The sequence below is a fragment of the Ammospiza nelsoni genome, chromosome 2 (genome assembly GCF_027579445.1).
Source record: "Ammospiza nelsoni isolate bAmmNel1 chromosome 2, bAmmNel1.pri, whole genome shotgun sequence".
In the NCBI taxonomy this organism is placed as follows: Eukaryota; Metazoa; Chordata; class Aves; order Passeriformes; family Passerellidae; genus Ammospiza; species Ammospiza nelsoni.
In genome coordinates, this window is record NC_080634.1 from 119,508,217 (window position 1) to 119,532,210 (window position 23,994).

The following is a 23,994-nucleotide window of genomic DNA, read 5'->3' on the forward strand; positions in this document are numbered from 1 at the left end:
ATTTTTCATCCCAAATCCAAAGTTGCCTCTCAAAAAATGTTTCTTATCCACCCCGTGAAACAAACAACAGCAAAATGTCCATTTTTCTTTTACATCACAGCGGCAAAAGAAGAGAATAAATGAAAATTTTGGGTTAATTTGTTTTGTCTGCAGATGAAATTCTGGGTTTAGCAGCCTTGCCACAGTTTTTGCCAAGCTCCCATCTGCAAAGGAAGGTGAATCCCTAATTTAACACCAGGCCTGCCCTTCCCCTTGCTGAACCACCAACACCGGCCAAGGAATTCGTGATTCCCAAGTTCACCATGTCCTTATGGGGGGACAGGGATGAGCAGAAGGAAGTGGAACATTCAGGGCTCTGCTCACAGCATGTGCTGATGTTTTAACCCCACAATCAGTAAGAAGGTGCTGGTCCCACCCAAGAACTGCTGAAGCAGCAACTGAACAGGATATTTAAAGATAAAACAACGAAAATAAAGGAATTTTGCACAGTAGCCAAGCAGATTCCTCTGCCAAAGGGGGGTTCACTCCTGCTTTGTGCCCTGAGCCCAGCCCAGCCCCACCTCCCAAAACCAGAGCCCAAATTCAGGATTTGGGATCCTGGAGATCTCCTTGAACTCTCAAAGAACCCAGTTTGGCTTTGCCTTTGGAATGAGCAGGAACAGAAGCAGGAATCCTCTTTAGCTGCAGGGTTTACTGAGAGTAAAATACTCCAAAACTCTCTGTTCTGGTGGGTTGGTCCGTTTGGGGTTTTTTTGGGTTTTTTTTTTCTCTATTTTTATTGAAACTTTGTACAGAAGTTTGAAACATTTCCATACAATACTTTGAGACAGGACAAAATGCCATGGTAAAGGAATGTAAACTGCAAGAAACACAGTCTGAAAGTATCCAAATACTCTCTAATAAGAGTTTTAGTTTGAAGACTAATGCAGGAGGCAAAATAAAATGCATACAGTATACAAAGAACAGTATACACAGGGCCAGCAATGCTAACTATGAAAATTTTGCATCAGATTTACTTCAAAGATTGATAGCAATATGATAATTCTATACACTAGACCAAAATTAATTTATCATACATCGTTTCTGTGACAAAAAGCTTGTCATTAAGGACAGTAGCAACTTACAATATAATTAAGCTGTATTAATCTCATTAACACTTCTAAATCTATATTCCTACTACAGTAAAGGGTTTTTTTTCATTATATTGTCTTATAAGATCTTAACAGACCTTTAAATAACACTTTACCAAAAGAGACCTGGATCCATTATAGTGATCTTATCTACATGCCCATTTGGCTTATTTCCAAAAAAACAACCAAGGGACAAGGAAAAAGGCAGGTTTCAAATGCTATATGATATCATTTGGTTTTGGTCTGAAATGTATTTTAGAGAGTTAAAAAAAACCAACAGAAAAAAGGCAGTTCATTAACTGGTATTTTATATAAAATCTGCAGAAAAATACAACAGCAACAAAACCCAAAAATACTTCACAGATATCTAAAAAAACATTTTTTCTCAGAGATACAAGGTAAAGCAGCATCACTTTGACACTGTGCTTTAAAAAAGAAGATGATGAATGAAGAGACTGCTTGAGTGAGATTAGAAAATTTTGCTTTCTTCTTGAAGAAGACTACTAACATTTTGCACAGCAACTATTTTTATAACCACCTCATTTGAAAAGCGTGAATCCCTAGACACAGAATTGTCATTTCACCGCCAGTTTTGCTCAAAGTGTCTGACTTTACACAGTGGAACTGAGAATGCCAAGTGTCACCAGATGTCACTATACCATGAGTTCAAGATTGGAACAGAAGTGAAGCAAATGCCTTGAAACCAACACCAGGAAAGAAATCAAAGAGAAAGTGTTTTGTAAACAAAACAAAACCACTTTGCAAGAAAGAAAACAAAACAAAACCAAAAAACCAAGAGTTCAGAGATCTCACAGTGAAATCAGAAATTCTAATTATATATGTTTTACATTCTAGGACTACTCTTTACCTTAGGCCAATTAAAGCACATTAAACCATTTAATTATATACAAACATTTTCTTTAAAAAAACAAAAAAAAAATTAAAACATTGCACAGAAGTCTGCTTTTAACATCACATAACAAGGTTAGTTTTATTTTCAAAACAATTACATTTAAGGGCACAGAACATACAGAATACCAAATTAACAGATGAGTAATTTTGCTTCTCTGTACATGCTAAATCCAAAGATTTCCTTGAGAAAGCTGGAGCTTGGCAACTCCAGCTCCTTCCATGTCTCTGTTCTCTGAAAGGGAGCAATTCCCAACACCTCCTCTATCTCAGGATTTAAAAAAATAGATATATAAAAAAAATAAAGCTGTTTTAAAGTTGTAAGCATCTTTTAAGTGCTGGCAGAGCTCCCTGGTGGCTCTGCCCCTTCCACTGTAACCTCATGGAAATAAATCTTTTTCTCTCCTGGGTTACAGGGCTCATGACTCTCATCAGAAGTCTCATCCTGGCCCTTCTGGGATCAGGGAACACACAAGTGGAGAAGTAAAAAATACACAATATAAGGAATATACTGAAGGCCATTTTTATTTCTTACAATCTCGCACGGTTTGCTTTCCCTAAAAGCTAAACAGGAAAAATTATTTAAAAAAAAATTAAACAACAAAAAAAAAAGCCTCTAAACTTTGGCAGAGAAGAGCATCAAATCAGCCATTTAAAAAAAACTTAAATAAAAACAGTCTCCCAAAGTGTACTATTAAACTCTCAAGAAGCCTCTTCTTTTTTATTTTTTTTAATTATTTTTCTAAATAAAAGGCTTCTACCATTTCCAGGAGCAAAATTCAAATACCTTACCAGAAAAAATAAGTTAAGGGAAATAACAAGAAGAAAAAAAAGCTGTCATTCCAAACTCAGTTTTCCAAGACTTGTCATCCTAAACTCAAGGCAATAATAAATAAACCCATTGCTGCAAGACAGAAGCACAACCAGCCCCACCCAGGGGGAGGGGCCAGGCAACAAAATTCCATCTTGGGAAACACTATGGTTCTGCTGAACCAAAAAATGGGTGTTTGACCCCAAATTTACCAACTTCTCCCTTCAGCAAAGGCTTGTTTACGCTATGAAAAATCCCTTCTTCTACACAAGGTCCTTCTTGCCATCAGGCAGCCTGCTTGGAACCTCAGGAATATCTTTATTTATTAATAAAGGCCTTTTATTAAGTGGTTTTATGCAGCAAAGAGCATCAGCAACTTGCAGGATCTCTACGACACAATGAGGCTGAAGAGGAGCACACAAAACACCCGAAGAGAAAAAAGCACTGGAGAAAGAATTTGCTTAAAAGCTTCACAATACCAAGTCTGAGGATGGGGTGGGGAGGCAGATTAATAATCCATGATGATCCTGCCCGCCAATTAGCAGTGTGATTAATGTGGCAGCTCATTAGCGTAGCTAAAGGGAGAATAAAGGAAGTGGGAGATGGAGCACCTCAGTTCGGTCCTGAAGGACTCAGCTCCCTCCCACGGCCAAGGAGAGCTCCCCACGGATGTGAGCAAGCAGGACACTGGAATTGTGCCTGTTGGCTCTCCCAGGTGTCCTCCTGGAGGAGCAAATGGCAGGGGAGGGAGGGAGGGAGGGAGGGATGGAAGCAGCAGGGAGAAGCGCTGGAAGGAGCCGCGCCTTGGGCCGCCCGCCCGTGTAAGGCACCCTGGGGACAGCACAGGGCGATGGAGCCGAGCCAAAGGGTCCCTGAGCTAACCTGGCTTCCCAGGCGGTGGCAGAGCGCTGCACATCGAGGAGCAGCCTGGAAAATCCCAGTGCCAGCAGCTGCTCCAAAATCGTGCTCCAAAATGGTTCAGAGCGATCAAAGCTCCGAACGGACACGAGTCTCCTTGCCTGGGCCAAAGCGGGTGTTGGAGCCACATCCCAGCCTTGTCAGGAGGATATTGTTGGACTGAGAATTAGCTTTACCTTCTACAATTTATTTTTCATCCCACTATGATCAAATGTTGCCCTAAATGATTTTATCCTGTATGGAAACAATTCCCTACGTCTTTACATCAAACCGTCCTTCACAGCTCAGCCCACTAATGAAGCAACTTGAGATGCCATTAATTCCACACACCAGGATTTCACCCTTAAATAGGATTTAAAATGTTTTCCCAAACCAAGCTGTGGACACACAAACCATAAGAAAATGTGTCTTGTCCCATTGGAAGCAACATCAGCACCATGTATGGTGGCTCCTCTCTACAAATACTGCGACAACACTCCAAGTTTTCCACTTTGGAGTAGTTCTACTTCCCAGCAGCAACAACTAAACCAAGTGGCGAAAAGTGGGGCATCTCAGCCTCTGGTCAAAGTTTTGGAATGAATGAGATTCAAATGATACTAAAACACCATCAAAACAAACAAAACCACCCCAAAAATAGAAGTGAATCATCTTATCTGAAAAGATGTATTGGGATTTATCTGCTAGAAGCTGTGTGGATGGCACCACTGGAAAAGCAAACTTGCTCCAGCAGGCAAAGGCAGGACTGACCCAAATCTCATCTCTACAAAAAGGTTTCCCCCACAGGAATTGGTTCTTGTTTGTATGCCAAGGAAATGGTGCTGGACCCCTCAAGTGGTTTTGGTGAATGTTCACAATGGTCCCTCAGCCTGATTTTGGCCCAGCCAGTTCATGCTCTCCTGAACGAGCTCAGGAGCAAAGACAACTGGAGGAATTATTTCCATGGAAAGCCTGGATATGGCCACTCTGCCCTGGAGAGAGGAGTTTTAACACTGGTGGGCTCTGCTCCCAAAACCAGGAGCCAGCTTGGCTTGGGGAAGGATGAGAGCACCAACCTGCTGCACACACATCCTCCACACACCTGGGACTGCTCATCCCTGCCTGGGCATCCATCCATCCATCCATCCATCCATCAGAAACATCCTCTGGATCTGGAGCCCTACCAATAGCTGTGACTGCCAGGGAGGAATTCAGGTTTTTGGAAAAATCCTGAGGACATGACAGACCTCAATTGGCGGCACAGATTTGTGGCTGCACGCGCTCCCCGTCTCCTGACACCAAATCCCTCAGGATCCTCCTGAGGAGGGAGGGAAGGAGGGAATTTCTTCCCACAAAGGTCACTGATGGGAAGGGGCTGCCCAGGGAGCTGGTGGAGTGCCCAGCCCTGCAGGTGCCCAAGGAATGTGGCACTCTGGGCTGGGTGACGAGGTGGGGATTGGGCACAGCTGGAACTCAATGACCAGGGAGGGCTTTTCCAAGCTCAGGGATTCTGGGATTCCTCAAAATACAAAGAGGAAGTTTGACAGGATGGAAGGGGAAGTGGGAGAAGACACGGGGCAAAAGGGCTCTGGAAAACAAGGAGCACTTTCACCTCTCCCTCCCATTTCCCCTTCCTCGCCTTCCCAGTTGTTCTCCCCTTGCAGCATCGGAGCTTCCTCCTCTTCCTCCTCAGGGATTCCTCCCAGACACAGCAGAGGAAAACCCTTCTGCAGGGTGCAAAACAGTTTTTCAAGACATGTAAAGCTTCATGGTTTTCTTCTTCCCATATGGCAGAACCTGCAAACAGATTTTTCCCTAAAAAGAAGCTAATCCTCACAATGTCCAGGATTCAATCCTTACAATGTCCAAGGTTCAGAGAGTGGAGAGGCTGAATGAATCTTTTGGCCATTTACCAAAACTCAAGAAATTCCACCCAAACCTGAGGAAAAATTTCTTTCCATGGAGGTGGCAGAGCCCTGGAACAGCTGCCCAGGGACATCCCAAACCCACCCCAAGAATTCTGTGATTCTTCAATTTCAATATACTACAAAACCCCACAGAAAGAATATTTCTTTTTCGTCCTCCTCCATTGACAGTTTGTCATCTCCAGGCTTATTTTTGTTTTAGTTTTTTCTCTTTTTTTTCTTTTTTTTTTAATACAGAAACTTTTCAGTAATGGAATTTACAGTGGATAAAAATCAAAAGACAAAAATTTCCTTAAAAAGAGTAAAAAAAAAAGGCAGAAAGCTGCTAAGAGCCATCATGTTTTAAGTGCTATAAAATGAGACAAAACAGCTTCCTGTTGTTGCCAGAAGAAAAATGAGAAACTGAAAAAAGAAAAAAAGCAGTGAGTGCAATTAAAAAGTGCTAAGTTGGCCAAGGTAATACAGTTATTTTATAAATGTGCATCACAGCTCTGCGTTTAAAAATCTTTTGACACAGCTTTAATCATTCAGATTTTACACGCTGGTAACTGATTACCTGTTATCTTCACTTAATGCTGACTGAGCTGTAACTGCCTGACTTCAAACACAGCCACCTGCCTGCCTTTGGTATATTTATACACAGAAAAACAAAAGGTTAGTGCTGCAAATGGAAAACAAAAAAAATAAAACCAACACAAAAGGGAAAAAAGAAAAAGCCACCACAGGACAGGTTCTGCTTTCAGCAGAGGGAGGACAACACATCTCAAATGGTCTCGAAATAGGCTAAAGCTGAGTTGACCTTACAATTATAGCGTAAACAATGCCTGGGTTGTGGTTATGTTGTTTGAAAAGAAAAGAAAGGAAAAACCAAAAATCTCCAGAGACCTGTATCAACTTCTGTATGTTTAAGCCATACCCTTAAAAGTTCACTATTCACTCACAAAGAGAAGTAGACAAACATGAAGATTCCAAGGGAACAGACACAGACCAGTCCAGTATTTAGTAATAGTTTAACTTTTGGAGTCTCTTCCAGCATTTGTAAACAAACAGTCTCCTCCTCGACCTCCCGAACCACTCTCTTGTTTACGTTTTTACTTTTAAAGCCACAGAACCAATCTATGAATTTCAAATGTCTCGCCCTGTTGTCAGTCCCCTCCTCCTCCTCGTGCTTTTTCTCCCCCATCAGGGCAGCCTGTCCGTTGGAGTAACAATCCACGGGCGTCTCCACCTCGGAGTGGCTCACCGAGATCACCGGGTTGCTGTCATCCCTGCACGTCACCAGGAGGTTGATGTCCTCCGGCTTCACGTTCTTAATGTTCTCCTCCGACTTCCCGTTGGGAATGATGTGGTTGGCGTTCTCGTTGCACTTGAGGATGCTCTTCTCCTGGCCCTGGTACAGCTCCCCCTTGCCGGCGCTGTCTGGCGCGCCGCGCTTCCACAGGGCCCAGAACGTGGTGGTCCGCACCTGCTCCTTGGTGGGCGGCGGCGTCAGCAGGCTCACCACGACCGTCACGATCCCGGTGATCCAGAACAGCGCCGTGGCCACGTACATGTAGTGGATGTGCTTGATGAAGCCGGGCCTGGTGTCCGGCTGGTCGCACTCGGGAGCGCGGTAGAAGAAGGCCAGGATGAGGCGGATGGCGCCCAGGACGAACCCGGCCATGCCGCCGTAGAAAGCCCCCTGCTCGTTGCAGCGCTTCCAGAAGATGGCCATGAGGAACAGGGCGGCCACCGGCGGGGTCAGGTAATCCGCCACCTCCTGGATGTACAGGTACATCTGCCCGCCCTGCATCTCCACGATGATGGGCACCCAGGCGATGCTGATCACCACCATGAAGGCCACGAACACCCTGCCCACGATCATGAGCTCCCGGGAGGTCGCGCTCTTCCGGATGAGCTTGTAGACGTCGAGCGTGAAGATGGTGCTGGCGCTGTTGAAGATGGAGTCCAGGTCGCTCATCAGGGCGGCGATCATCACGGCCATCATGAGCCCGCGCAGCCCCACGGGCACCAGGTTCATCACCAGGCGCGGGTAGGCGATGTTGGAGCAGCCGGCCCTGCTCCCGCACACCTGGAAGCAGTGCTCGGGGTTGATGCAGGCGATGTCATCCACAAACAGGATGCGGGAGATCATGCCCGGCACCACGATGATGAACATGGGCAGCAGCTTCAAGAAGCCGGCCATGAGGGTGGAGCCTTTGGCGTGAGCGATGTTTTTGGCGGCCAGAACTCTCTGCACTATGACTTGGTCGGCACACCAGTACCACACCGAGGCCGGGGTCTGTCCCAACAGAAACCCGGGCCAGGGAATGTCTTCGTCCGTCGGCTCGCGCAGCATTTTGAGAGAGTCGGGCTTCGGGCTGACGTTGCAGGAGTTGGTGTTGGAGATGTTGTAGGTGAGGAGGATGGAGGTGATGTTCGGTGACGCCAACATGTACCTCCTTTTCACTTCTTCAAACCCACCGACCTCCATGAGGCTTATGATCATGAGTGTGAGGGCCCCGATGATCATAAGCAGCGCCTGGAGGGTGTCCGTGTAGATGACGGCCACCAGCCCTCCGGTCACGGTCAGCAGCGCCGTCATTCCGATCAGCAGGATCACCGACAGGTACAGGTTCCACCCTAGGGACTCTTGGATAAAAAGCGCCCCCGAATACAAGTCAACCGAGAGTTTGGTGAAGATATAAAGAAGCAGAGACAACGCTGCAAAATAGATTTGAATCCTATGCCCTCCGAACCGCTTGGACAAGTATTCGGGCATGGTGTACACTCCCGAGCGGATGTAGACTGGCACGAAGACCCATCCCAAAAGCTGCAAAAGCATTAAGGCGTTGAACTCCCACGCGCCTACGGCGAATCCGCTCGCCGCTCCAGATCCTGCGAGCCCAATGAAATGTTCACTTCCAATATTGCTCACAAACAACGAGGCCCCGATAGCTACCCAGGTCATAGAACGCCCTGCCAAAAAGTAGCCACTCACGGTGCTCCGATTGTTTTTCCACATGGCAAAGAAACCTATGCACATTACAAGCACGAAGTACAGGGCCACAATGGCAATGTCTGCTGGCTCCAAAGAAGCCCTCATTTTGTAACCAAAAAGCCTTCGCTGACGTCCACTTCTCGCCCCCCAGCCAACGTCTCTTAAGCACCACGTGAACCAGTTTTAACCAAAATCAACACAGCGGGTCAAATTCTTTGTCCCTTGGTTTGCTGTCCTGATGCTGGTGGCAGTGGTACATTTACTTTTCTCCGCTTCTCAAATTTGGGAACTTAGCACGCACTTTTAATCCACATTCCACAAGAGCATCAGCCTTAACTCAGTTGATGTAGGAGAAATTCTTAGTTGCAGCTAAGTTTAGTGAGGCCTACTGTACCAACCCTGCAAGGCAGCAAAGACAAAAGACAAAGATTGAATTAGAGAGGAATTTCATGAAGTAATGAGAAAAAATTTGAAGTGTAGTAAAACAAATCACTGAACACCACAGATTTTTCCCCCTTTATACTTCCTGCAATCCATAACAGACATCATTCAATATTTGAAGGGCTAAGTGGTAAAAGCCTTTCACAAGTCAACTTCAGTGGTTACAGGTACCTTCAGAGACGCAGCAATTCGGGAGGATTGAGTGACCCAAATTCCCCAGAACACAGGAAGCAACAAAAATACATTTTCTTTTTCATTACTCTGGTGTCTCACAAGTCTCCTTCTCAAGCCACTAACCAGATCTTCCTCTTCCAAGCAATCTTAGGAAAATAAAATTTTAAAAGCCCAACAAATAACAATGGCTACGGAGCCCAAACCTGGCTCAGCATTTCCTGCACTGCACCTCCCAAATCCTGGGAGATCCTGGCACCACAGGACAGCACCTGAGACACCAGCTGGCTGCTAGAAAAATCAAAGTGAGGTCACAGCACTCTCAAATATCAACATCCATTTCAAATCAGCTGGAGAATCAAGGTTATTGTGCAGGTTTTGAGGTGAGTTTGCTCCTGTCAGAGGTACAGATAATCACAGGGTTATTTTTCACTTGGAAAGCTCTCCATACACATCCACATGATCCAAGGGGAGAAAACATCCCATTCCTGCAAGTGGCAGAAGCAAAACTCCACCTGACATCTCACTTTAGGGCCAGTCCCTTTGGACAGCACACCTGGGGTTTGTGGGAGCACCAGAGGCACAGGAGGGAACACTGGGTGGGTTCTGGCAGCAGTCACAGCTACAAGGATGCCAGGAAATGTCCTTCCAGCATCCATTCCCATCCCAGCATGGAGAGGATGGGAGGTAGGGAGGCAAAGCTTTCCCTGCCACACCCTTCCCAAACTCCCAATCCCACCTGACAGCTCCCAAACTCGGCAGGAAACAAAACCTGTTGGAAGTGGAGGAAAGGGACAACGAAGACTTGGTGGCAGAGGAAGGGGCCCCGAGGAGCTGCATGGTGGCTCCCTCATGGATTTGGGATGTGCTCCCATCTCCTGTTTATGCCTTGGGAGGTACCACAGAATCACTGAATGGTTTGGGATGGAGGGACCTCAGAGCCCACCCATGGCAGGGACACCTCCCACTGTGCCAGGCTGCTCCAACCTGGCCTTGGCAGTGCCAGGGACGCAGGGGCAGCCCCAGCTGCTCTGGGCACCCTCTACCAACCCAGAGGCTTCTAATGGGTTTGGAGAGAGCTGGACACGGGATTCTTCCATCTCCTACACCCAATGGCCATGGGAAGGGAAGACCAAAGCAAAGAACAGGTTTAGTCTAAAGATCAGAACACAAACCTTCGGCAGCAATAATGAGATTATTACAAGTGAAGAACAGGGTCTGACTCCACTCCTCTTTCCCACCCACTGGTAAAAGCACAAGAAAACCTACACTGGGTCTTTTTTCTGCCCATAAAATCTCACAAGTCCTACAAGCACCAGCTCCAGGCATCCCCTTCCAGTTCTTTCCCTGGCACAAGGCTGGAGCTGCCATTTCCCCATTAATTAATCATTAATACAAACAGCCTGATAGCATATTCTAATATTTGGTTGGTTTCTTGTTTAGCATCCCTGCCATATATTTGGTTTGTTTAAAGGGTCAATAAAACCATTTGAAATTCCAAGAGAGTTAAGGCTGAAAATACACCCATTGTGTTAAAGGCAGCAGTGGTACTGAGGTAAAAACGTGCAACTCCTCATAGATTTTAAAAATAGCTCCCAGCAAGCCACAACTTTAACCTTAAGGAGAAATCCACCACTCTGTCATTTGCATGGTCCAGCTGTTTTTCAGGAGAAAAATATAAAAAATAAAAATAATAAGGGTTCCCCCCAGCACCACAAATCCACTTGAGAATAGAGATATTCCTTCTGCTGGAATTACAGCCAATAATGAGAGACTAAGGAGAATGGCACAAAACGGACTGATTACAGCACTGGGCTAAATTTATCATTCCTCAGAAGCCTCAAACCACAGATGTATTTTCAATTCTTCCACAGAAGAATTCACATTTCTCCCCACCCGCAAATACAGGAGTAGTTAAATGGTCTAATAGCTTAATCCAACCCAAAATTATAAACACATCAGATGACGCAATCAGAGCCAAGTTTAATGGACTATTCTTGGTTTTAAGCACTTTGGAGCAACACTTTAATAGTGTTGTGTCTTTTGCTATATTCAGCTAATTTTCCAACTACATTATGTTTATACCAAAACTATAAATATTTGAAGAGAAAGAGAAGAAGAGATTTTAGTGAGATATGACAAAAAGAAAATCTGCTATACAGAAAACCAGGAGAACAGCCAGATAAGGAAATGCTAATAGTTAGTATTTTTAATGTTCTGTTGTCCTTCTCATTACTAAAAAATATTTGATTTTAACTTGAGTTCACCTCCCACCATCTTCCTTGTAGGTTCATCAGTGACCTGTCACAAATATCCTATAGAACAGTATGGAAAAATCACAAAAATCTCCATTAACATCAATTCAATTTGATATTAGAGGTATCCAGAGAGTTTCTACAAACAGATACTAACAGGGGGAAGCTGTGGCTGCCCCGGATGCCTGGGTATGTCCAAGGACAGGCTGGATGGGATAATGGAAGGTGGGGTGCCCTGGGGGTGGGACTGGATGGGCTCTGAGGTCCCTGGGAATCCAAACCTCCTGCAATTCCAGGATCAGACTCTCTCACAAGTGTGTCACTATTAGATGCAGCTGCCCTCAAATAAATTGTGACATTCCTCAGTTAAGTCACTTCAGCTTCAGGGGGCTCATTCCAACCAAAATAAACAACAAGTGAAGTTCCTGCAGCATCTTCCATAGGAAGATACAGCCAGTCCATGCACCTAAAATAACCACATTTCAGAGAGCTGAACCCTGCCTTCTGTCACCAACACCTGAGGGTTTTTTTGCAAGGCTCAGTTTGCCTGAGCTGGAAGGTGGAAAGTTTTCAGCAGCCATCAGGAATTTGCTGCACTGTCACTAAATTACAGCACTGAAGTAGCTTCTTGTACCAGTTTCTTAGACCTAATTCCAAAATAACCCTGGAACTTTTCTTCATTAGGAAAATGAGACTCGTCCCTCTGAACTTTCAGCAAGTTCTGACCTCAAGTCTTACAAAGGACTTTTGAGATGCCCCATGTGAGTTTAGTCCTGAGTTATTAGAACAGTGAACATTGTGGCACTGACAGAGAGAGGGGGAAAAAAAAAAGGCAGAAAGACAGTGCTGCTGCCAAGGACTGGGAATTTTCTTCCCTGAGGCTGTTTTCTGGCTGGATCATATCAAAGACACAAAACAATGTGCTTCCCTCTTGTCTGCAAATAGAGGCTGCAGCTCTGGTGAAACAATGCATATGTCTCTCCAACACCCAGCCTGTTCCTTAAGGGGAGAAAAAATCCCAAGCAAGTCCCTGAAGAGAGAGTTCATAATGTGAAGCAGACCCAGGGTGGGATTTTGAGGAGAAATTTGCAGGATTGTTCTAAAGGAAAACTTTCTCCACAGTGCTTTTCTAATAAAATGGGTGTTTAAACCGTGCCAGAGTGCAACTGCTCCAGCTCTGAAGCCACCATTTGTTCTCAGCTCCGTCGGCTTTTTGGCAGATGGGAATGTCTGAGCTGACTTTCCTTTTCTCCTCACCAATCCTGATGTTTTCAGGGTTAATTTGGGGATGTAGATGCCCACCTATCCCACAGCAGTGTCCACTGTTAGCAAATTAAGTGCTCTGCTCACAGTTTACAGATTATTTCTTGGGAACAACATTTTCCCTCTCCAGAGTCAAGCAGGAGTATTGGAAATCAGATCTGCAGCACTTCACCTACTGAACAGCTCTGTTGTGTGGAAGAAAACTGTCCAGATTGCCAGCATCATGGAAAATATTAACTCTGCCACAGAACAGTGAATAAATACCACAAGTCCTGTGCCTTGAGTGGGGTGTGTGCCATGTGCCACCCCCTGAGTGTGTTTTCCAGACCCCTCACACTCCTGGCCATGGACACACCAGGGAGCTCCTACCTGTCCACTGCTCCACAGTAAACACAAGGAAAAAAACCTCTTAGAGGAAAAAAAAAAGAGGAAAAACTTTGTTCCATTTACTGCAGCACTCCAGAACATAAAAAAGGAGCACTGAAGCTCTTCATGGAGTAAGTGATACATAAATTATGTAGCACATGCCCTTGAGGAAGCAGGGGCTATCCTTGGCAGCTGCTCAACAGAGCCCTGAGCATCCAGGGCAGCAGTTCCAGGCTTTTCCCTAAAAACCAGGAGCTGGGGCAGAGGAGTGTGCCAGGAACCCCCCTGGGGCACACGGGGAAGGTAGAAAATGACCTGGAGCAGCCAATAAATAACTGGAGCTGCTGGGGATGCCAGGCCAGCCCTGGACCCCAGAGGATGCACAGGAAAGGGCCACATGTCCAGGTGACCTGAGCCCACCTGGCTGAACCTGCTGGTCACACTCTGCACCATCACCACACCGAGCTCCTGCTGCTCTGGGGGACTCAGGAGCCAGCTCTGTAAACCAGCACTACCAAAAAAATCCAATTTGAGGGGCAAGGAACGAGCCACTCACTCAAAGGAGTTGTTATGAACACGTAAGGAACTTTTGTTTTGGTCAGGAATCACTCCAGCTCTGGTCTTCATTTTACTGCAGCAGCACAAAAAAGCAGCTTGGTCCAGCATAAATTCTTCTGGATTCTTTTCTACACAACTGCTGAGGGAGACATGAGAGAAATAAGTAACCCCAAAGCAAGAGACACAGAACTCCCTGCCAGTCATAAATGGGATGGGCAGTGGACAATTACAGAGCAGGAGCTGGAGTGATGTGAGGCCAACTGGAGCTCAAGGGCACTGGCACTGTTAGAGCAGGACCTCGTTTAGTTGTCATTTTTTGGGTTTTTTAACCATTTTCCCCCTCATGCCAAGCAAATACACCTATTCCAGTGTCCCAGCAAGTCACAAATGAAGGGCAGAAGGCACAGGAAGGACGCTCCAGCAGTCAGTGGACACAAGAGAAGCTCCAGCCTTGCAAAGCAAGAAGAGATGGATTTTTTCAGGATCTGCATCACCCTGCCCGAGCACTTCATGCCACTGCCTGTGACATTCACACTTGGCTGGTTCCCTTTGCCAAGAGCCAGTCCCCAGCACTCCAGCAGGAATAAGGAACTGATTTGCTTCCACTGTTCTTCCCAAAACTCCAAATACCTCCAGGGCAAGGAGTAAGCTGGGGACAGAGGGAAGGAGACAGAAATTCTCTTTTCATCTGTTAAATACAGAGAGATACCAGAAAGAAATTCTGTCTTCTCCAGGCCTACCTAGACAGGATACCCATCATACCCAGGAGATAAATCCATCAATTATCAAATTAAAAAAAAATAAGGAGTTAATACCTTCCTTTTCCCCTTGTCAGCTCAAAGAATTGGCTTATGTTTCCATGGGTGACAAATGTTATCTGGAGGAATTTCTCCACAGGAAGGACCTGGAAGGGGCTGCCCAGGGAGGTCTGGAGTCCCCAAGGAAGGCCTGGAGGTGGCACTGAGTGCTCTGGGCTGGGGACAAGGTGCCCATGGGGCACAGCTGGCACTCCATGGGCTGGCAGGGCTTTTCCAAGCTCTGTAATTCTGTGAAGGGAGCAGAAGCTGCCAAGGAATTGGGCCTTGCAGAAGCTCTCAGCACCTTTCCTGCCTCGGCTGCAGCCCCAGCAAGGCCCTCCTGAGCTCAGTTTGTCACCACAAAGCCCAGCCCAGCAAGGAAACCACAGAGAGGTGCCATTCCCCCCTCCACAGGACACAGTTCTTTTCCACAGGAACTGAAAGAAAAAGGGGCAGAGACAACCCAGAAGCCACGTGCTCAACAGCCACACCAAGGGCACCAGAGGGCAAAAAGCCAGACTGGAAGGTTCTGCCACCTCACAGCACCAGGCAAGACCTCACACTGCCCTGGAAGGTGCAGCAAGACACCGAGGCAGCGCCAGGGCTCAAATCCCCTCTTGTGGAACCCAAAACGCAGCAGCACCAACACTGCACTGCCACGGCAGGGATGGAGGAGATGAACACTTGGTCACCAGAGCAGCAGCAGGAGAAGGAGTCAAACAAACCTCAGCAGCCAAGAATTGGATTTCTGGTGGATTTCTCAGTCCTCTGGACAAGGTTATCACCTTTTTAGAAGCACATATCAGAAATGCTGCAAAATCTCTGCCACTGCTGAGGATGCCCTTTCCTTCAGCTGGAGGCTCAGTGCTGTGATGCAGCTGGTGGTGATCAGCACCCAGCAGGAACTGGATAATCCCAGCCTAAAAAATGTGCTGCTTCGTCCCATTTGAGGAGGCTTTTGGCTGTGAGAGTGCAGAAATTACTTGGGAAATGAGAAAAGAGAAGTGTCAGTCCCCATGAAACTGGGCAAGATACCAGGAGGAAATTCTTCTTCAAATTTCTAGGAAGAACAAAAAAAAAAAGAAAAAAAAAAAACAACCAGACTCATTAAGTTTCTTTAGGACTTCCCCAAATTCCCATCACATTTCTGGCTGCCCACAGTCTTTGGAAGAATATAAAGCACCCCCAGGATTATTGATGGGTGGGACAAAAGTTCAGGATCATACAGAATCCAAGAATTTGAGGCTCTTCAAGCTTCCCAGCCAGCTGGGTGCTGTTTCAAGACTTGTGATTCTTCTTGGAGATTTCAAGACACCAAAACCAGAGTTCAATAAAATTCTGTTGGTTCTAAAACAATTAATGCTAATTACAAAGCTTGATACAGAACATCTCTAGTAAAAGCTACTGAACACTGATTTCTTTTTCTAAAACACCAACTCCACTGAACACATTCCCTCCTCTGCATGGACCTGGCTTTTTATTCTTCCTTAGATGTTTGCAGGATTGAACACAGGGACTGGCTTGCAAGTGGACAAACCAGGATTAAAAAATAGCAGAACAACAGTTCTGCAGTTCCTCCATGCTGTTTCTTGGGTTCATAAACCTCACTTTACACCATCCACTTCCTTCCTGCCCTTCTCCTCCCCAGGGGTGATGAATTTGCTCTAGAATCTCATTTTTAGCACTAATGTTTACACCAGTGCTCCCCAGGACAGGTCTTCACATCTTGTTTTACTTTCCATATATTTGATTCCAATTTTTCCCGTTCCACTTCTCCATAATTAGTTATGTTTTGCATCTCTTTCTGTGGTTTTATTTTTCCCTGCTTTCAGCTTTTTATCAGCTCCTCAATGCACACTGGGGATATCCCTGCTGCTCCACAGGGCAGGAATTTTTCCAGGGAAACACCTGGTGCCCTCAGGTAAGGGACACAGAGGGTGGGACACAAAGCTCTACCAAGCAATTGCTTCCACATAAACAGCTCTTCCCTCACCCCAGATCAGCAGCCAGGGAGGTGAGGGTGCCTGTGGCTCCAGGAATTATCAGCCTGCCATGGATGGAGCCTGACAAATCAAAAAATCCTGGAATGGTTTGGGTTGGAAAGAATTTAGAGCCCATCCAGTGCCACCTGTGCCATGGCAGGGACACCTTGCACGGTCCCAGGCTGCTCCAAGCTGGCCTTGGACACCTCCAGGGATCCAGGGGCAGCCACAGCTGCTCTGGGCAAAACAAAAGAGAAGATAAAATACTTAACAACAACTTAATTGCCAAAGCAACTTTTGTGTGGCAATGATGGTTCTGGGACAAGGGAACTGGAAAAATCAGCTCCTGAAAGAACACATGGAGGAAAGCAGAGCTTCCATCATTCCAAAGTATGGAACTGATAAAGATTAGGAGACAGAAACCACACACACATATGAGCTGAAGGAGAAGCTTCTCCTCATTGTTACAGTGGAGAACTTTTACAGGAATCAGTCACATTTCAGGGCTCTCCAACCATCAGAGATTATTGCTCAGCACAAAGGGCTCTCCCAAGAGTTCAGGGACAGAATCTGCTCCATGCTGAAGTTACCAACACCTCCCTGTCCACAGCCAGAAGACAGCAGGAACAACACCCAGGCAGGAGCAGAGAGCTCATTGCTGGGGAGGAACCAGGGCAGCCCAGAGAAGCCTGAACTCAAAGGTTTAACCCCACTGCTGTCCCCTGAAGAGGGGCTGCCCAAACCCCACTGAAATCCCACCAGGGCCTGCAAGGAACTGAAATTAGGCTTAAACTGTTCTGCAGCAGAGAATAATCCTCTGTGTTCTCTCAGAGCCAGGCACGTATGCCACACTTGGCAGAAATTCCAGCTCTTCCAAGACTGGAAATGTCAAATATCAGGCAAGAGGGTATCATTCCCAAATGCTGTCTGCACCACACTCCCCAAAATGCAGCTCTCCTTATGGAATGCTCAGGGCAGAAAACAAAAAGGTGACTCCTCCAGCAGAGCCAGGGCTGGATCTTGCTGTTTTCTGATCCTGCCTTTGGTCTCCATCCCAGCACCACCCCCAGCTCCAGGAGCCCTCCCTGCCAGGCTCAGAGCCTGTTCCAGCCTACTGAAAATGCCAGTGGGAACAGAGGAGAAAACTTTTGTGTAATTTTAACCTGCTCAGCTGGGAAGAGGGGTGGGGAAGATGCACAATTCCATTGGAAGAGCAGGTGGTTCACCGGAAAGGAAATAAAATAAAATAAACCCAATATCTTCCTGCTTCGTTCTCTCCCCCTCCTTCCTGGCAACTGAGACATCAAAAGCCCAGTTGCTGCAGCTGCCTACACAGCAATTAAGTGAAATAGTCAAGATGTCAAGCAACACTACTGCCCATTTTCTTTGGCTTTCCCAAAATAGCCAACAATCCCCACACGGCAGGTAGGGAATTTTGGAAACACAGCAAGCCACTCCAAAAGCAACAAACAGCTGCTGAAGACAAGTTGTGTTGTGAGAACATGGCTGGGGAAATGAGAGCACACATTCACTGCAGGATTATTATTATTATAATAATTTGGAAGTGTCCAAGGCCAGCTTGGACAGGGCTTGCAGCAAGCTGGGATAGTGGGAGGTGCCCCTGCCATGTGGAACAAGGTGATTTTTGAGACCCCTTCCAACCCAAACCACTTTGGGATTCCAGAAGTGGGTGGGTGGCTCTCCTAGTCCAGGTATTTTTGCTGGAAAAAAAGGTGGTTAGGTTTTAGATTCTGACACTGTGTGTTTGAACTTTGTCACAGGTGAAGATGGGCACGCTGTTTATAAAATATTGATGAATTTCCTCCTTTGTAGTGAAATACTCCGAGTTATTCACCAAGTGCCCATCAGTTGCTGGTGGGACAGGTGTCCCTGTGCTCTGCTCTGGGTGACAGGGTGGGGATCAGTCAGAGGCTAGACTCCATCCTGGAGCTCTTCTCCAAGGTCAGGGACTGTGGGATTCCCATCTGTGTCCCAATCCCCTCGGAGATGTGGCATTGCCACCCCACAGTCGCTGTGAGAAACAGCCTCAGAGCAGGAAACCATTGCCAGCCCTTCCTTCCTTCCTTCCAGGGACTTCCAGAGCTCCCTGCTCTCCCAGGCAGTGACAATTCCTGCAGATTCCCTCCTGGGGATTCACTGCCCTTCCCTGCTGAAGGTGCTGCTCCACCACAGTCCCCACACGCACAGACAAACATGGGACAAAAGCAGGAATTCTTGGAAGCTCAGCTTTTGTTATGAGCAGGGAATTCAGGCCATGGGCAGCTGTGGGCAGGTAAGGTTTGGTTTGCAAACACCTGGACACTGCTGATAACAAATGTGCCCCCAAGCTCCCCCCAGCATTTGTTCTTTCCATGCTGCAGTGTGGAAAGCAACACAATGGGCAAAATGAATCATTTCACCTCCATGCTCACACCTTGCTCTGCCCAAAGCACCTCCTCCATAAACTCACACTCAGCTACACAAACCTCTCACCCTCCAAACACACCACAGAGTACTGGGGGGTTATTAATTTTGGGGCTATTTTTATTATTGTTTTCCCAAGAGTCACTAACTGGAGGCTCTGCTGATGAAAAACTCTCTCTATATACAGAGTATAAAAAATATTCTGTGTTTTAGTATATAAAAATACAGTGTTTTTAGTCCAAGTCCATTACCTCTCACAAATCAGGACAGAGAAGAGCTGCTCAGCTTTTACTCCAGAATAAAATCCTGACTTTTTATGGGAAGTACATGCAGACAGCCAGAGACAAAGGCTGATAAGTGGCACCAGTGCAAAGTGAAAGTTTTCCCATTCCCAAAGCTCTTGGGTGTTGCATTTTTAAGGCACAAAAGGAGAGCTGAGGAGGCTCTGGAGCCTGCCAAGCCTGAGGAGAGCATCAGGCAGGATGGATGGGGTGTGCTGGACCCTCCCAACAGAAAACACATGCAGGGAAAGAACAGGAAAGGATCCCTGACTTGGACACGAGCAGGGCTGGGCAGCAACAGGGCTTAAAGCAACAAAAATGAACTGGAGGGACTCAATTCTGCCTGGATCCCTGAGAATGCCAAGGGAACTATTAAAAGAAAGTTGTGGGTGGGGAAAACCCCACAGAAGCACCAAGTTTGCCTCTGAAGAGAGGCAGCAAAGTCTCCAGGCTGAGGTCGGCACCAAGCTGCCAGAGAGCTCCGAGAAGTTCAGGACAAGCCCTGGAACACAGCACAGCCAAGTGACAGGGGGACAGGGGAGCTGCCACAGCGGAGGAAGGACATCACAGACACCAAAAGAAGAACCAGCACTTGCTCAGACAGCACCAGGACACACAGACACCACAGAGGCACTGACAGGGAGCAGCTGCCCAGGTGCCGTCACCTATGTGGAAAAGCAATGTCGTTTATTCTTCTCCAGGAAGGAGTTCTGGAATCAGTCCCCCATTTCAGACTGGTTTATTATGCCCATATTTTGCATCATTTAATTCAGTATTACAGCCAGGGTTAAGCACAGCTTACAGGGGTCATTAGAGCAACCCCCCCAGCCAAGATCCAGCAGCACCACGGAGCACAAAACCACTCAAGAAAATATTTCCAAGTGTTCTCATGGCACAAGAGAGGCAGGAGCAGCAAAATATTGGGAAACAAAAAAAGCACCCAGATGTGGTGTGCTGAAAACAGCACGAAAATAGCAGCACCTACAGACAGACTCTTAATTTTAGACTTACAGCAAGGGTGGGTTAAAAACACCAGCACAAACTGAAATGTTTGGACATAATCACAGAGCTAAAAAAACCCCTTTAAGGTACATCCATGTGGAAAGAACATGATGGAGAGTCCAATTTCAAAGAGGCAAAGGTTACAGATGTTAAATCCTGAGAGCACTGATGTTCATTAGAAGCATCTTACAGCTAAAAGCTTATCCCTGCATCTCCGTGGTCAGATCCTAGAAACCAGAGAGCCTTTCCAGCAGAGAGCACTCCATGGCATCCTTTCAGAGAAGTCAGTTTATTCCTGCCTCAGTATTATGGCAGATTTGCTACGCTTGCTGTCCTGCCCTGCATGCCGAGTACCCATCTCCCACATCAACAGCACGGCTGCAAAAACCATCTCTGCCTCATCCACGCAAGGGGAGAGGTGTGGAAAGGAACAAAAAAAAAATCGGACAAAAATTCTATGTTGACAAGCAAGTGGAAAAGGAGCGTATTTTAGCCCGGGTGAGCTGGTGCAGCAATGTCACCCGGCTTTCTCCCTGCTGCTGCGTTTCTCCACTAGAGGACCCAGGTGAGATGTCTCTACTACAGCTTCTGCAGCTAAACCACGGGGAAAAATACATTAGAGAAAAAAAAAAAAAAAAAAAAAAAAGAAGCCAGCCCCGACATGTGGATGGTCCATGTAAAATGAATGGAAATGTACTAGTGCATGCGGCACACCAGACGTGCTCCCGTAATTCCCAAAAAGCCACGGCCACGCTGCTGAGCTGCTGCTGCTCGCTGGGAAAAGGTGCTGGTGGGAATGAAGGGTAAATCCCAGCGTATCCACGCCGGGCTGGATCGGAGGGCTCCAGCCCAGCGCAAGTGCCGCTACATTCCACCACCAGCACCGCATATTAAGCTGGAAAGTAGCAGATAAACAAAGGCTATAGAAGGTGCTAGAGAAGGGCCGGTATCAGCTGTTATTTACCAAATAAACCTCCCATCCACACGGAGATGGCCTTATTTTATTATTATTTTTACGCACACACATCCCCCATTGCCACCCCCCTCCCTTCCTCCACGTATTGACTCAGCTCCTGCCGAATGGGAAGAGCATCATTTAACCGAGCTCTGTTATCACCGCGCTGCCAAAAAACAGCGGCAACGGCTGCTGCCACCCCCAGCGCCCCTTCCCGGGGGCGATAGGGCCCGGCCTATCGGCCCCGCTCAACCGCTGCGGGCAAAACCCCATCCCTGGCATGCCCTGGCACACGGGGGGGAAGGTGGCACCCCGCGTTGGGAGCTGGCCGGAGCGAATCCTCCGCTGCCGCCCCTTTTCCCTCGCCCCGAGGCTTGCCGGAGCGCAGGGCAGCCGAGGAGGGGCCCGGCACAGGTGCGGGAGGGGGATGGAAAGCGCTGGTGCTGCAGAGGGAGAGGGGGATGCGCCGGCAGGGGCAGGGGAAGGGCCGGCTTCACCTGCTCCAGGCACGGAGGGAGGGGATGGGCAGGGAAAACCGCATATCGCTCGCAGAGCGTGGGATCTGCTTACCTGCGTGCCGGAGGGGAGGGGGAGAGGGGACTGCGGCTCGGGGGCAGCGGGCAGGGAAGGGGCGATGGGAAAGCGGCCGGAGCGCGGGGGAAGCGCCGCGGAGCCCGGGACACGCTGCGACACTGCGGGCGACAGGGCCGGCCGGGCCACGCGGTGCGGCGGGGACAGCGGGCACCGAGGGGACACCGCGGCGACACCACGGGGCAAGGATGGAGGGGGTCTGCCAGTCCCACCTGCCTCCCTCCCTCCCTTCCTCCCGCCTCCTCTCCCTCACTCACCCTCTGCATGGCTTTCAGGATCAAAGCCAGTTCATAGCGGGGCATCTTAGAGCTGCTGGCAGTGGCGGGAGGAGCGGGGCACGGGGTGGGGAGGAGGGGGCTGCGGCGAGGCCGGAGAGGAGGAGCAGGGGGGACAGGAGGAGGAGGTGGTGGAGGAAGGCGCGTCCCGGCGCTGTGGCGGCTCCTTCCCGCGCGGCTCCCGCGGCTCAGACACCCGTACGGGCAGGGGCGGCGCGGCTTAAAGGGCGCAGCAGCTGCGCACGCTCGACCGGGCCGGCCCTGCCCGCGCCAAGCGCCGCCCCCGCCGGGCCGGGGCTGCCCCGCACCGCGGCCTGAGGGCCGGGACCCCCGCGCGAGCACGGCCGGGCCCTCCCCGCGCTGCCCCCGCGGCCGGCGCCGCCCCCGGCCCCGCCGAGCCGCCCGAGCCGCCGCCGCCGCCGCTGCTGCAGGGAGTGGAAATTTCCACTGCGCCGCCCCCTCCGCTCCCCCCGCCGGGCCGCGCTCACTCCCGGCCGGGGCCGCGCACGGAGCGCCGCGGGGGGGCCGGGGCTCGCGGCCGCGCCGCGTGGGGACCGCGTGTGGCGGGGGCGGCTCGGGCCGGGCCGCGCGTGTGGGACAGCCCGGTGGGACACCGGGACACCCTGCACATGTGGGACACCGGGACACCCTGCTCGTGTGGGACAGCCCGGTGGGACACCGGGACACCCTGCTCGTGTGGGACAGCCCGGTGGGACACCGGGACACCCTGCACATGTGGGACACCGGGACACCCTGCTCGTGTGGGACAGCCCGGTGGGACAGCGGGACACCCTGCACATGTGGGACATCGGGACACCCTGCTCGTGTGGGACACCGGGACACCCGGACACCCCATTCGAGTGGGACAGCCCGGTGGGACACCGGGACACCCTGCTCGTGTGGGACACCAGGACACCCTGCTCGTGTGGGACAGCCCGGTGGGACAGCGGGACACCCTGCTCGTGTGGGACACCGGGACACCCGGACACCCTGGACATGTGGGACACTCTGGGTGGGACACCGGGACACCCCGCTCATGTGGGACACCCCGGTGTGTTACCGAGACACTCCGGGCATGTGGGACACCGGGACACTCTGCTCTTGTGGGACACCCGGTGTGACACCGGGACACCCTGCTTGTGTGGGACATCCTGCTCGCGTGGGACATCCCGGTGTGTTACTGAGACACCCTGCTCATGTGGGACACCCCGGACGTGTGGGAGAGCCCGGGCGGGACACCAGGACACCTTGCTCCTATGGGACACTGAGACACCCTGCTCATGTAGGACACCCCCAAGCGTGTGGGATACCCCGCCCATGTCACCAGCACTCAAAAAGGCTCGAGTGGGATGGGACATGCAGAATTGTCCTGCTCCACCCCCTGCCATGGCCACAGACACCTTCCACCGGGCCAGTTTGCTTTGAGCCACGGTCAACCTGGTATTTTCCAGAACCTTCCTCATCCTCAGGGCACCTCTGCACCCCCAGGACATGGCCATTGTCAGAACTCCTTAGTGCACAGCCAAGACCTTGTCCATCTGCAGAGTCCTTCAGGGCACGTCCAGAACTTCTCCATCCTCAGAGCACCCCCATGCAGGCCCGGCACCTTCCCCATCCTCAGGGCACCCTCAGGTCCTTCCCCATGCTCAGTCCCAGCCGTGGTGTGAGCAGCTCTCGTGGCCGTGCGGGGTGTGGAGGCCTGAGCAGCAGCAGGATGGAGGTGAAGCTGTGTGTGTGGTGGCCTTGGTGGCCGGGTCCTCCCCGTGAGGGAGGCTCTGGCCACGCATTTCCCAGCCTGGCACGCGCCCCTGGCCGCTGCTCACGTGCAGCCACCAAGGTCAGTGACACAGATCCCTGCAGCTGCATCTGACACCAGCGGCCAGCTGGGCTGGGCTGGAAGCTCAACACTTGCTCCCACTAGAGAAGGTGTTGGAGGGGCCTGGGGGTTTGTTTGAATGCTCTTTGTCTTGCCCACAGCAGAGAT

The 23,994-nt window shown here is 49.2% G+C and overlaps 2 protein-coding genes across 3 annotated transcripts in view; both read right to left on the reverse strand.

The window, feature by feature from the left end:
- The window catches only part of MRPS6 (mitochondrial ribosomal protein S6), a 42,973-nt gene extending 20,750 nt beyond the window's left edge, over positions 1-22,223 (reverse strand). The window contains exon 1 of the mRNA XM_059466609.1: positions 21,993-22,223. Coding sequence (XP_059322592.1) covers positions 21,993-22,037 — 45 coding nt within the window. The 5' untranslated portion in view covers positions 22,038-22,223. The remainder of the gene's footprint in view (positions 1-21,992) is intronic.
- On the reverse strand, positions 748-22,191 carry SLC5A3 (solute carrier family 5 member 3). Of its 2 annotated transcripts, none has more exons than XM_059466607.1 (2): positions 21,993-22,191; positions 748-9,048 (listed from the first exon to the last, which is right to left on the reverse strand). In XM_059466607.1, exon 2 carries the CDS (start codon positions 8,752-8,754, stop codon positions 6,607-6,609), a length of 2,148 nt encoding a protein of 715 aa, XP_059322590.1. In that variant the 5' UTR covers positions 8,755-9,048; positions 21,993-22,191; the 3' UTR covers positions 748-6,606. The 2 variants fall into 2 exon arrangements, with proteins under 2 accessions (XP_059322590.1, XP_059322591.1); XM_059466608.1 differs by lacking the exon at positions 21,993-22,191 and adding an exon at positions 15,226-15,354.
- Positions 22,224-23,994: the final 1,771 nt, after the last annotated feature.

Bases quoted from the DNA above. Each gene is read 5' to 3' on its own strand.
- SLC5A3 (XM_059466607.1), bottom strand. From the start codon at position 8,754: ATGAGGGCTTCTTTGGAGCCAGCAGACATTGCCATTGTGGCCCTGTAC.